This window comes from Neodiprion lecontei, chromosome 6 (genome assembly GCF_021901455.1).
Source record: "Neodiprion lecontei isolate iyNeoLeco1 chromosome 6, iyNeoLeco1.1, whole genome shotgun sequence".
NCBI lineage: Eukaryota > Metazoa > Arthropoda > Insecta > Hymenoptera > Diprionidae > Neodiprion > Neodiprion lecontei.
The window spans coordinates 24,006,228-24,018,999 of record NC_060265.1 but is presented as its reverse complement, the minus strand read 5'-3'; the positions used below and the strand labels follow the sequence as shown (position 1 = coordinate 24,018,999).

Below are 12,772 nucleotides of genomic sequence, written 5' to 3'. Positions count from 1 at the left end.
CGGAATTCTAACCGACATAGGAGGGAGGTACACCGTTGGGATGCCAGCAGCGCGAAAAACGACTGTCCGCTTTTATCCAAGTGCCCCTTTTCGGTCCCATTTACTCCGCCGTGATAAATTGTATCTCCGATTTCACCGGCTCAGGATTCTGCAAATTCGAGTGCGCTGGTTTCAAAGTTGGAGTTTAAAAATTTGGCATTTTCTTCTTTCATTGTTTTCTTTTTTTTTGTTACCGAGGGTCAACGGTAAATATTTAATCGGGTTAAGGGATCGGTGCGGCACACCAGGGCGAGTTATGGCTTGACGAATTACACCTCTTTTTCCAGTACCACTCTTTCGTCGCGTTTCGCTTTACCTCGAAAATTTCATACAGGATTGTCCAGAGACGGTTTCGGCCTTCCTTTTCGTCGGATTACGTTTAGTTCCTTTTCCACCCTTTTCATAAACGCAAAATTCAGGTTCAGGTGAATAATTTTTCCACTTATATTCCTACGTATCTATAGTGAGCAGTTCTCGCCTCGAGTTGAACGAGATTCGCGATACTTTTCCACAGGGTATAAAGAACCGGCAATATCGTTGTCTGCGTGATACGTTATTCGGGACAGCGGGGAAATATGCTTCGCACAATTGTTCGCCGATCGAAAAGTCCCGAGTCGCGTACCGAGATTGGATATTGAATACGACCGAGCAGGACGCCGAGCTCGTTCGGTTCGGGTGCGAGGAGAAATATTATCCTTATCACCCACCCCAGACGTCTGGTACCTTCGGTGAGGGATTAACTCCCAGGTGCGTAACGCCGGATCGGAATTCGCCATCGATGAAACTGAGGACGTTGCTGGGTCTCGATAATCAAGTCGTTATTTTAGGGTACTCGTTGTACATATGTATGTAACGGTGTGTGTGTTTTTTTTTTAATCTTACCCCCAAAATCGGTTGTAAGTAATCTTTAAAATCTCATCACTTTATCTTAACCCTAAACCCTCCTCTGGAGGGATGAATGACATCGTTTAGAATGAGTACATACACGTCTTGACTCAAAAATTTGGTCTTCAAAATTGTTTAACAGCTGAATGTGGCGTTTACTTATCCTACTGAATATAATTAGTTTCACCTGAAAAATGAAGACAGTTGTTGGTTCGCCTTACAGATTGTTTGCGAATACCATAAAAATTATCCCACAGGATAGAAAAAAAAAATAGTTATGCAACAAGTTTAGCTAATTAACGGGATTTCTTATATTGCGTGTCTCGTGTTTTTTTAAAACTGGATAAAAATTATATCAAAAAAGTCTATTAGCTGTAGCAAAAATCTGTAAATTTCAAAAAAAAACGAGCTCTGTCAGCTCCGAAGGGGGCGGAAAAATCTGGAAAAAAAATCAGACAGATTTTCAGAGTGGGAACAACAATATAAAAAATCACGAACCAAATCCAAGAGGGTAAGGGTCGAACCCCAGTCGAATTAACATGGAACGCCCCATATATCTCTAACGACCTCCTAATACGTATAACATTAAATTCATTCGTCAAATGGGTTATTCACCGAACAGATACAAATTAGCTGGAGAATATGGCAAAGGAAAACAAATATGTTTCATTTACCGGCTTGTGTACTGTCATTATTTGCGATTCCGTAGAAGGTGAAACCCAAAGCCAAATCAAACGGTCTAATGAATCAGCGTAGGTGAATACGCTCAGCCCCACCTCCGACAGTAGTTCATACCCACTCGGATTGCAAATACGTATAATGTATCAAATTGCTGTATACCTAGTTTGAATGTAGACTGTTGGCAGGTCGTTTATCGTTTCGTTTTTCTTTCTTTGTTTCAGTGAAGAAGGCCCGGTTCGTAGGAGTTCAAGGTACGTCCCGTACCTGTGGAGTGGTTTGCTGCTTCGTCGAGAGCGTCGTGAATTCTTTGTACAATTTCGCATCAAAGATTGTTTCGACTGATTTTTTTTTTTTTTTTTTTATTCGCATTCACTTTCATTCAACTAGAATCGGTAAACAATCGCCATTCGATCAGGGCGATTTATCAATCGAATCGTAAGAAGCGTTTCGACGTCGGTTAATTAGGCTCGATGACATTTCAGCGCAACAATTCAACACGTACGTAACGCTGAAGCTGCAGAATGTTAAATCAACAACGGTCACCGTCAAGGGAGCCAATCCGTGCTGGGAGCAAGATTTTCTATTGTAAGTATACCAGCCTCGGGCATTCCCATAAACAAGGAAGTTGCTGAATATTCATTTCGCATTGCGGGCCAACCGACTGGCCTGTTGCCTATCTCTTCGCATCTGAATTTATTATCTTCCAACAACACGTGCGTGAATCCCGCTCGCCCTTTCTTCGCTTTCGGCCAACGTGGCGGGCGCGGAAGGATCGCGAGTAAATTATCTTACGCAAAAAGCAATTACTCGAGCATCGAAGGCACGTGGAGCAGTTCCCTCCACCCATTCGCTCGCCTTTATCACCGCAATACGGATTCTACTGCGTAGTACGTATCTCCGAAATAATTGAACTCTATCCCTGAATTGTACGTAAATTACGCCACCTTTGCCGTCAAATCCCGTTGATATTCGCGATATCTAGCCATCGGTGCCGCTTCGATTCCACCATTTCTCGTCTCCGCGTCAAACGTGGTTTCAGATGTCAACTCGTCGGTTAATTCACGGTATACGTATACCTACCCGACTACTTTACTGTTGTACTCTTTTCACGGTCGATAAATCCGGAGCAAGCTTTTTTCTCGTGGCCAATCAAAACCCCGGAAAAGTACGAGTCCACCGCACCCTCGAGGCGAACGGGTACAGTTTTTTTGAATTTTTCTTTTTTACTTTTTTTTTCAAAGCATTCTCATTCGCGGCCTTGTAACTCCCCGCGAGAAAACAAGATTGAGGCTTTTCACTGTTGAGTGTGTAAGGAGGGAACGGCTCTGAACTTTCTCATTTACATTTTTCACGTTTTTTCGCGGACTTCTCCACGTGGCTGTAGACATATTTTCACATTTAACGTTTGCGGGTCAAGTATTTTTCTTTTCTCGTTTGTTTATAACGCGTGATTCAGGACACTAAGCAGCTGCCCGTAAAATACTGTGACCCACATTAACATGCCTGGTAACTGTCGCAACTTGTTTAATTAAAACGATTAATGAATACACCCCACCTACAAGCGCAGAATGACGGAATGATGAAAGTGGAGGAAAAAAAAAAAGATTTTTTATTCCCTTGTTCGGAGCCAGAACGACAAACAATGATACTCGCGAAGGGTCGCAACTTTTTCTAATCATTATTTTGAACTCTGTTGTATTTTGTCCGACTCTGTAAAAGGTTTCCTTGCTATTCTCATTTTCTTCTTGTGTATATACAGAAGACGTAATTTCGTTCTATGCGGTCACGGTATTTTTCATTCGCCCGCGTTCACAATACCGCGGTAAAATTACTTTACATTTATAAACGCACTCCGAGAGTAGGACGAGGAGTAATGACGCAGCAGAGTCGGAGCCTAGCAGGATCTTGAAAATGTAATTTTAATATCGAGTGCCAGCGGTGCAGAGCTTGCAAGGCTGCCGTCACAAGCTCACACCGTGACAATCAACCCCTGTGACAGCCACACCCGGTCCCCCAGCTGTGGCGTGTGACGCTTATCGCCAGGGGACAGCCGGGACTTCTTCGCGTCCAGCAGCAGGACAGTTTTAATCCTCGTTGTGTTCTTGTACAGCGAGACGAACGATCCGAACACTGGGCTTCTGGTCGAGGTCTGGAGCAAGGGGATGATCTGGGACCGCGCACTCGGCTATCACTACATTCCCTTGCCGGAAGTGTCCTACTCGAACGAGGTAATGAACAACCCACGTACCTCAGACGCGAGACCCGCGGCTTCGTCATCGCCGCCCGAACATCCGTCGGCCGGTGCACACCGGCGATCGTACACACTTGACAAGAACAGCAACACACGCACCGACGAGTCGGATCTCCACGCCACGGTACCGAGAATTTTCAAAGGGAGAGGAAAAGGAGAAGAGAGGAATCTCCCCCCTTTCATTTTTCCTCCAATTAACCCGGGCGGTGATCTTTGCTTTCGGGGCGCGAGACTGTAGATTTTGTTACCGGGCGGGGGATAATGGGGTTCCTGGATTGTTTGCCTCGGTGCAACTCGGAGGAGAGCCGGAGAACGTTTAATGGCCTGTCTCTCTGCGTCGATCTATCCTCTCGTCTCGCAGCCTCTGCGTCGGTTTTTTCCATTATTCACGTCTGTCGGCCGACGTATGTTTCGAAATTTGAAAAAATTCCACCACTCGCAAGAATCCTGCCGCGGTGCGCGACCAAAAGTAATGCCGGACCGTGCGAGTGTGTTGAGCAGTGCTGGAATATTGGCGAGCTGAATTTAGAGGGGAGGAAAGAACGAGACAGAGAGAAGTCGGCGCAAGTCGAGCTCCCGTTAGACCGAGACTTACCGAGTTGCCAACTTTCTATACGTAGGTACCCACGCGATTGCGAGGCCAACCCAGAAACCCTAATCGGGGGTTATTAATTTCCCTAATGATGATCAAGTGCCAAGCCTCTCTGGGATTCAATTGCCCTTTCATCGTGAATTTCTTTCCTTCTATTTCTGTTTCAAAGAATAATACCTCGATGGGTTCGCGTCCGCGACACAGCTCAACTTTCCAATCAAAGGCCTAATGAGCCCGCCAATAAGGCTCGTCGGTGTCCCTGAGAATCGTGGTTTTTTTCCACCTCGCCGGACAAAGCATATCCTCGGCACGCAACGCCGGGGTAAATTTCGAATATAATTTTACTTTCATTAGCGTCGGGCAGCGGCAAGAGGTGACCTTAACCCTGCAGCGAGGCCGGACTGGAACTGGTTGATACAGTAGAAATACGTTAATTCAAACCGCGAGGAGGAGCACGGGACTGTGAAACCGTTAACGATCTGTCAAGGTATACTTTTCGCCCGAGTTACCGCGAGGAAAGAGAGAAAGAGAGGCAGCGAGAACCAGCCCGCGAGGGAAAGAGGGGGGTCGAGGAGTATATAAAGGCCTCAAACTTTTCGAATCTAAATCGTACGAAAATTTTTTTCAGCTTTAGAAGGAAATGTGTAAATTTCTCCTGCTCATTCCGTGCCTCCAACAGCCTTTCAATATTCCCGTGAAGGTTCGCGATCTTGCACGATCGGAGGGCAATAATAGCTTGCGGAAACGAGCTTTATACCTACGTACATCTAAGTTCCCTCGAGGAACGAGTCTCGCTAATTTCAGCTGTCAATAGCAGCGAGCTCCCCGGTACGTCAGCGACGCGACAGAGATTCGGGCCAATTTCTTTTTCTCGATGTATGGATGCAGCTTTTTTCTTCGCTTCTTCAACCGACGATGTTACGGCAATAATTCTTGGCGCAATGCACGCAGATTCGTAACCCCTTTTACGTCGAATGAACCGAAATCCCTTCCGATTGGCAGTGTATACGCCGTGGGCTTGCCGGATTCAGCTCATCTCGTCTTGCCAAAAGATATTTTACGCGTTATGGATGTGGAACGTGACGCTTTTGCTCGATGAACCAAAAAAACCATCAATTATAATTCAACGACCGAGATTCACCGCGGTTTCACCACTCATTTGCCGTAAACAAACTTTGATCCTTTCTATCATTCTTGTGAGGACGATAAAGAAAACCCTTAATGGGTTGAACGCAGATTGATAGTGTTTAAAACAAATGGTTTCACTACTTCCTTCGCGGATTCTGAATCTCTCGTTTTTTCTCTCTGCACTCTATCTGAAGTAACCGAACGGAATTTACACCAAGATCGAATTCCATCGGAATCTACATCAGCGATATTAGTCGCACTGTGCGTATATCAGTTTGGCAAAGCTTTTCACCGCAGGTTTAATTATGTCGCGATAAAAAATGAAAGCAGATAGGTTAAAGCTCGGTCAAAACCCTTTCCGGAACAGTTGGCGTCTCGAAATCCATTTCCAGTGTCAAACGACGTCGAGGTTCCATCGGGAGGGCGTGGAGAACGTCGAAACAAGCGATATTCGTAACCTCGTCGTCGCTACTCGCCTGCAACCGCGAGAGCTTGGTGGTGCGGGAAAAGGGGTGGTCTCATCCGACCTTTGAATTACATTATGTCCCTTATCCGCTGACGAGGAGATCCACAAGTGGGATAGGAGCGTGTATAATGCAGCGAACCCGGAGCACGAGGGTGCCCGACATTCGTCTCCCTCCCTCGTCATTTAATATCTCGGTACGTGGAGCGCACTCGGATCGAGTCGGGGTGCGGAATCGCCGGAGCTTGCTCGCAATTAATTCGCTTTGAAAATTGTTTCGACTTCGCGGGGAGTGGATGCAGAAAAGTGGCACCGATCCACGCGGGCATGGCTCGCGAATCGGTGTGACGTCGAATGACGTCTGCGGTCGCAGCGCGTCTCCGGGGGCTCGTGGTACTTGCAAATTAGATTAGACCGAGTTCGAGGGACAACCGGCAGCTGTAGGATTCGCTTTCGGGGGCGTCTTGTCTCGACTTTGGCCCGGGTTGATATCGCCCCCCGGTCGGCCCCGCCGTGACGTCACTTGGCACTTAGCCAAGTGGCAACGCTCAATGAAACAGTTCGACGAGGAGGGTTGGGGCGGGCGACGAAGGGGCTGCCGCTGCCTCTCGCGGACGACGCGGCGTATGGCTGTACTATTAGATCGTGTACACGCCGAAAGTAATTTTGCCTTCTCACGCAACCCGGCCACGTATACGTGCAACACGCTACGCGTTACGTTGTACACGCCTGGACGTGTGTCGGATCCTGATTTATGTACAGTGTAACGTCATTTGCTCGGAGTCGCGATTCGCGAACAATAAGTCGTCAATGAATCAATCCAAGCAGACGATGATCCCACGCTTTGTGGGAAGCTTGACTGGCGATGCTTGGTCAAAAACCAACTGTATGTGCATCCCTGTTCCCGCGATTTTCAGCGCATGTCTGCATACCATTTTCATTTCGTATCGAGCGAGTTTTTTTTCTTCTTTTCCTTGTTTGATCAGAACGCTGTGTTCAGGTTATATCGTTGAGGACAATCACGTGGAGTATTTTTCTCGGTTCATTTTCAGCCTCCTCGGGTCGACCAGCGACGGCAGTAATTACTGTTCATTCTATCGCGGTGATTTATGTATGCGCGTCTAGTCATGTACATTTGGCTATTTATAGCGTGCGTGCATTCGTACATTGACGGTAATCATGCACGATGGTTAAGCTCTCGTGAATAATCGGATGATTCTAGGTTTTGGTTTGTGAAAGGAATTGGGAAATTGGTGAACTTGGGTGAAATTTGAAGAATGGTCTTGAGTCAACTCGTCCGAAATCAATACCAGAGGATATGTTGAGAGCGTTTTAAAGAGTCCCGAACATATTTCAAAGCCAGTCCGATCCGAGGCATCGTTGTCAGCTTTGATTTTTTTTTTTTTTTCTTTTGTATTCAAGAAGCCAATTTTCAACGAGGTACCTACAGAGGAACGGAAAGAGAGATAGAGAGAGCGAGAGAGAGAGAGGGAAGGGAAAAGGGAAAAGGAAGCAGATATTCGTTTGATTGAAACAAAGGGGGGCCTCTTTTTTCACAGAGGGCAAGGAATAATGTTACGTTAGCAATTATTTTCAATAATCTGCTTTCTTATTATCGTTGATGAAGTCGGGCGTTTTTCATACAGTTTTTGTTTGTTTTTTTGCTTTCAACTTTCACTAATTTTTCTGTTGTCTACTTCGTGGCGGAAATCGGTTGCCTCGATTAACGCGGCGCATCACCATCGATTTGAAATTATAAAACGGGGTATATCCGTGATTTTCCTCGCTATACGTAGAAAACAAAGGATTGCGGAGAGGCTAGCCTGCCCTAGGCTCTCGTCGAGGACAATCTGGGTCAGACCTGGCTTAAAATATTCATAAAGCGACACGCGAGATCTACATATGAGGTTTGACTCGCATCAGAAATCCACTCGAGTTTTTTCAAGCCTTTTCTGTACCATGCAGCGCAAAGTACGGCGACGCATTTCACCCTCGTTTAATTTTTATCCTCTTTCCCAATTTCAATATATCTACAAGCTTCCCAAACCCGTCGTGTATTCTGCGTTGTTCACCCGGGTCACGGCAAAAAGATGCCAGTTTTCATGCGTCAGTTGTGCTCAAGGTCCCAGATACACGTGACAGGCTGAAATTGGTATCGAAGATTTCATTTCATTCGCGCATTCACGTTAAGCTTTCACCAACCGCGCGACCTGTGTAAAGGAATGTGAATAAGTTTGACGATTCAAAGATTCAGCAGCACGTATACATCATCGGGCGACTATCGATGCGAAGTGTCGCTCTGTGTCAGGATAATAAATGACCTGGTGAAATTTTACTCGCGGACCGGAAGGCGTGGGCGTGCCGGATCCTCAGTTTATAGCACAGACGTTGAGGATTTGTCTCGAGTTCGCAGAAGAATAGTTATTCGAGTGAAAAAGGGAGCAGGCGAACGGTCCGCAAGGAAGTTCCCTCCCGCGAAACTGCGAGTAGTTTTCCTTGTCCGCCCCTCGCGACACTTTCAGCCCAGATATATATAGATATATATATATATATATATCTGTTGTATATACTATATATATATATATATATATAGGACCTACCCACCCCTCTTCCAACCTCGGACCCAAAACTTCAAACGAGCAAAGTTATACGGAGCTATAATTACCAATGCCGAGGCAAAGGCGGTAGTGTATAGATATATTTATAACACCTCCTCAGGCGACAAAATACATTCCAGTGAAGGTGATCGTCGAGGAGGAGCTTATGAGAATTAAATCTCACTTGATTGATGAAGCCACTGGTCTAAATCACGCCGTGGCGGGGGGATGAAGGAGGTTAAAACGCGGCCGAGCTGACGAGTGAATCGCGAGTGTCGTCCACTCCAGGTCACATCGTTTAACTTTCTGCTGACAATACGCGGATGCTATGAAATTAGTCCAATAAAAGTTGAACATTCTTGGAGGATATTTTTTCAAGTTATTCGGAATCGTTTCACGTGCCGTAGAGAAAAAGTAAATGGAAGAGAAAATACTTGGCATCTTTGACCCTTGCCAAGAAGAACGGACGTCCGACGGCTTATCCGTTGCTTCTGTGAGAAATCGACGACGTTAGCAGCTACAGCGGTACTAGTTTGAAAAGATTTTGGCAAACGTTGAGAGCACTTTTATTGTTGGAAACACGAACTGCCTCGGAGAGTGGAATCGATGTCAACGTCGGTTGGTCTCTGTCATATACAGTGCAATAATTCAACGGTCGCGAATATTTCATCCTGCTTGCGATAACTTACCGGTTGATCTTACCGAATATACTACATCGCAAATGCAATTACGAGATTGGGTCGAGGGTTATTCACCTCGGTGGGATTCGTTCGTAACTGTGAGAGGACTTTTAGGCTGCAGACGTGAAGCGTAGGGCAGGATGTGAGGAACGAGGGGGATATATTAGCGAAAAGGGTGGCGAGGGGCGGAGGGGATAATTATCAGGGAAGTGGTGGGAAAACGTCTCGAGATTAGCGCAGCAAAGTTACCGCTGTACAGAACACGTACTATCGCTGAAGGTGGAGATACTCCGCCCCTTCGTTCGCGATTCTGTAACATTATCTATCTTTCTTTACTTTCCGCGAGGTTGAACGTCCCCCGGCAACCATCCCAGAACGACCGTTAACCTATATGAAAATAGCCCGCGCTGATCTATATATGCCGGATATGAATTTTTTACGCGCGGATAGTATTGTTGTAGATTAGCATATAGCTGAGCAATTATGCCGGCGGCACTTGTAACACATCAAGCTTACTTCAAGGTATTTATTTGGAATGCCTTGTTCCACACGACGTAAATATATATGCTTAGAGACCGTGTCTGGAGATTTTTATTTTAACTCTTTGTTCGGTTATGCACTCGGTGAAGATGAATTAGAGGCGGATTAACCCGATTGCCCATTGTTATTCATGTAATAGATGGCTTCCGATTCGGCGATCGGTATAATTACGGTGCGGGTAACTTTGTTCGATGACAACTTCTGGTATAGACTGCAAAGTCGCTAATGCCCCTACCGTTAGAATATAATTCCGAGAGAGAATCGACCCCCTCACCGATATCTGAAATATATATTCAGTCATTAATTTTTCACCGTTCGAAACGATTGTAAGTTGGAGCTGCGAATTGCGGTGTCTGGTTCACAATTGAAAGGGATTTTGTAACAGTGCAGGAATATTAAAGAGTTCCCCCTACGCAGCGCTCTCTGAGAAATGCTTTGAAACGAATACTTTTCATTCTTTATTTACGTCTGGATGTTCAGGACGGTTATTTAGAAAAAGTACATTACACAACGAGATACATCAATTGAAATATAATTACGGGGGTAAATCGATGGGGGAGTGAATGTCGAAAAGGGGTTTCATCCCTCCGAGAGCAGGAGGACAAGTGAATCGTTACGGTCATCGTTGCTCTTCGATGGTTGGAGTACTAAAGCCGATCAAGTGGTCAAACGAATAAATTTACCCTCGTACTGTTCAAAGATTTAACCACGCACCTTGCTATCTCTGTTCAATCATTTGTCACGTGTCCTGCCTGAAACGGGACGGGACTGCGTCACTTTGCGTGAATCCTGACCCTCCCTTTACACGGGATAATAATTCACCCGCGATCCCGTTGAAAACACGTCCATTTGCCGGGTATAGATATAAGGCGAGTTTCAATTCGATGTTGCAAAGAATATTTCTTGTTTTTTTCCGAATTCGTTCTCTCGTCAGCTGCGGTGCTTTTCCGACTGCCGGTTGGATCGGGTTAGCCAGAAGTACGCGTTGCGGGAGTATTGACGTGCGGATCCCGAAGGAAAATTCTCAGGGGAATTTCCCACCGTTTGGCAGTGACCGCGTAAAGAGGCTGGATTTCCCGTGTGATTATGGAAATTTTCTCACACTTCGCTGCACATCGACTCACTCGAGGAGTTCTTAAGGCTCGTTAATTAAAGATGTACGAAGAGTGTATAAATAAAACCTGGGAAGTTCGGCCGTTGTTCCCTTATCTATCTCGGGGACAACTTGGAAGACCTGCAGGTTCGATCAGGCCAAAGTAATCTCAAAGTACCCTGACGTTTTTTTCTTTACACCTCTTTCCGCAGCTCCGACCGATGCTTAGATTTCACCGGTTAAACAACGCCGTTCTGATTAAACGATCCGCAGATTAACCCCCTCGCTTTGCTTCCGACGTGATGAAGTATACATCCATTTTGCAGGTTCGCAGTCGAGCTGATCTCGTTCTTAACCGTCCCGTAGCGTGCATGTTCCATCCGACGTCCGCAGCAGTTTCGAGGCCATTTGCTAGCAGACGTGCAAAGAGCCGTGGCGTTAATTATACGCGATTCAACTAATTTTAGCAGCAACTCTACGGGCCCAGACCTTAACTTGGTCTGAAAGGTTGACCCGAATAATTGGCGGTTTGAAAAGCATTCGTTGGACCGTGAAATGATCGCGACTTAGGATAGTCCAATTTCGTTTTTTCTCATCCTTCACCCGCTGTACGCCCGGTGGAAAATTGAAATTTTAATTCGATTACGCGACGGAAAAATTACTGCACGAGGCTGCGATCTCGCCGCGAGAGAGAACGAGAGAGAGAGAGAGAGAGAGAATGAAGGATGAGAAAAAAAAATAGCGAGACGTTTTCGTTCCCTCGACGAATCCGACCGAGCACTTCTTCTCGCTTTTCTCAGTCTTGTTCTTCGTAGTTTAACGCAGGGCTTCGGCAATGCGTATCGAAATGTACAGGGAGGTTCTTCACGATCAGCAGGCTGCGTCGAGGCACACCTCGAGGATTTCTAACCACCGAGGCTACGAGAAATACGCTGACGGAGTTTCTCGGAAATAAATAAAGAAGGAAAAAGGGTACCTCATAGCGAAGGACAGACGTGGTTCGAATAGGGCTTCCACACAGATGTAAGGTATAGGTATATCAAGAGCGGCGTTAACGACGACGCCCGCCTTCTGCAGCGATAGGCCTCGTTAGAAACTCGCTTTTTGTTTAGGCCCGGGGGATTTCACCGTCGGATGATTAAGGTGATGGGAAAGTGACGCTACGCCGCGGCGCCGTTGAATTCATTCGGTTAATCCCTATCGGGACGGGGTCATGCATGGACCCCGAAGACTTACGGTTTCTGTCGAGGAGTTAATCCCGCCAGCAAATTAGAAGCTCGACGTCCGCTGGCCTTCAGATAAAACCGCGGATTCGCATTCGCCGACATGTGATTCTTTTTCCAGCCTGATAAAACTATGGCGGAAAATTTTTCCTCGCTATAATCGCGTTCCTCGGCTTCCCGGGGTTGAGAACTTTACTTGTTATCGGCTCCGAAGTTTCTCAATTATAAACCGCGGCTCCGAAAACACTTCCATGCATCAGCGCCCTTTTTTCTTGTCACACTTTTTTCACGCCTGCAACGATCACCCCGGCGTCACAGACACGCTGTCCACTAAGGTTGGCAGCTTTTTAGAAGGGTGACGCTGAATTGGGAAAAGTACCTGAGCTTAATCCATCTCCAGTTTCTGTTCGTTCGTCAAAGCGATACTAGCCAGTGTCTGCAGAATGCGATAAGTGGGTGCGATTAGTTTGTACATTTCATAAAAATATTCTTGCAGAGACTCGCGGCAGCGGATAATTGATGAAAAATTTCCGCCTCTTCGTATCCAATATTTTCATTCCAGGCTTGCCTAAATCTCGGGGCGATTTTCATCTGTTCCTT

At 46.2% G+C, this 12,772-nt stretch overlaps 1 protein-coding gene across 1 annotated transcript in view; it reads left to right on the top strand.

Annotated features, from left to right (window-relative positions):
- Positions 1–12,772, top strand: part of LOC107222983 — a 65,374-nt gene that overhangs the window by 17,078 nt on the left and 35,524 nt on the right. Inside the window, exons 2-4 of the mRNA XM_046744074.1 lie at positions 1,827–1,856; positions 2,088–2,190; positions 3,716–3,833. Coding sequence (XP_046600030.1) covers positions 1,827–1,856; positions 2,088–2,190; positions 3,716–3,833 — 251 coding nt within the window. The remainder of the gene's footprint in view (positions 1–1,826; positions 1,857–2,087; positions 2,191–3,715; positions 3,834–12,772) is intronic.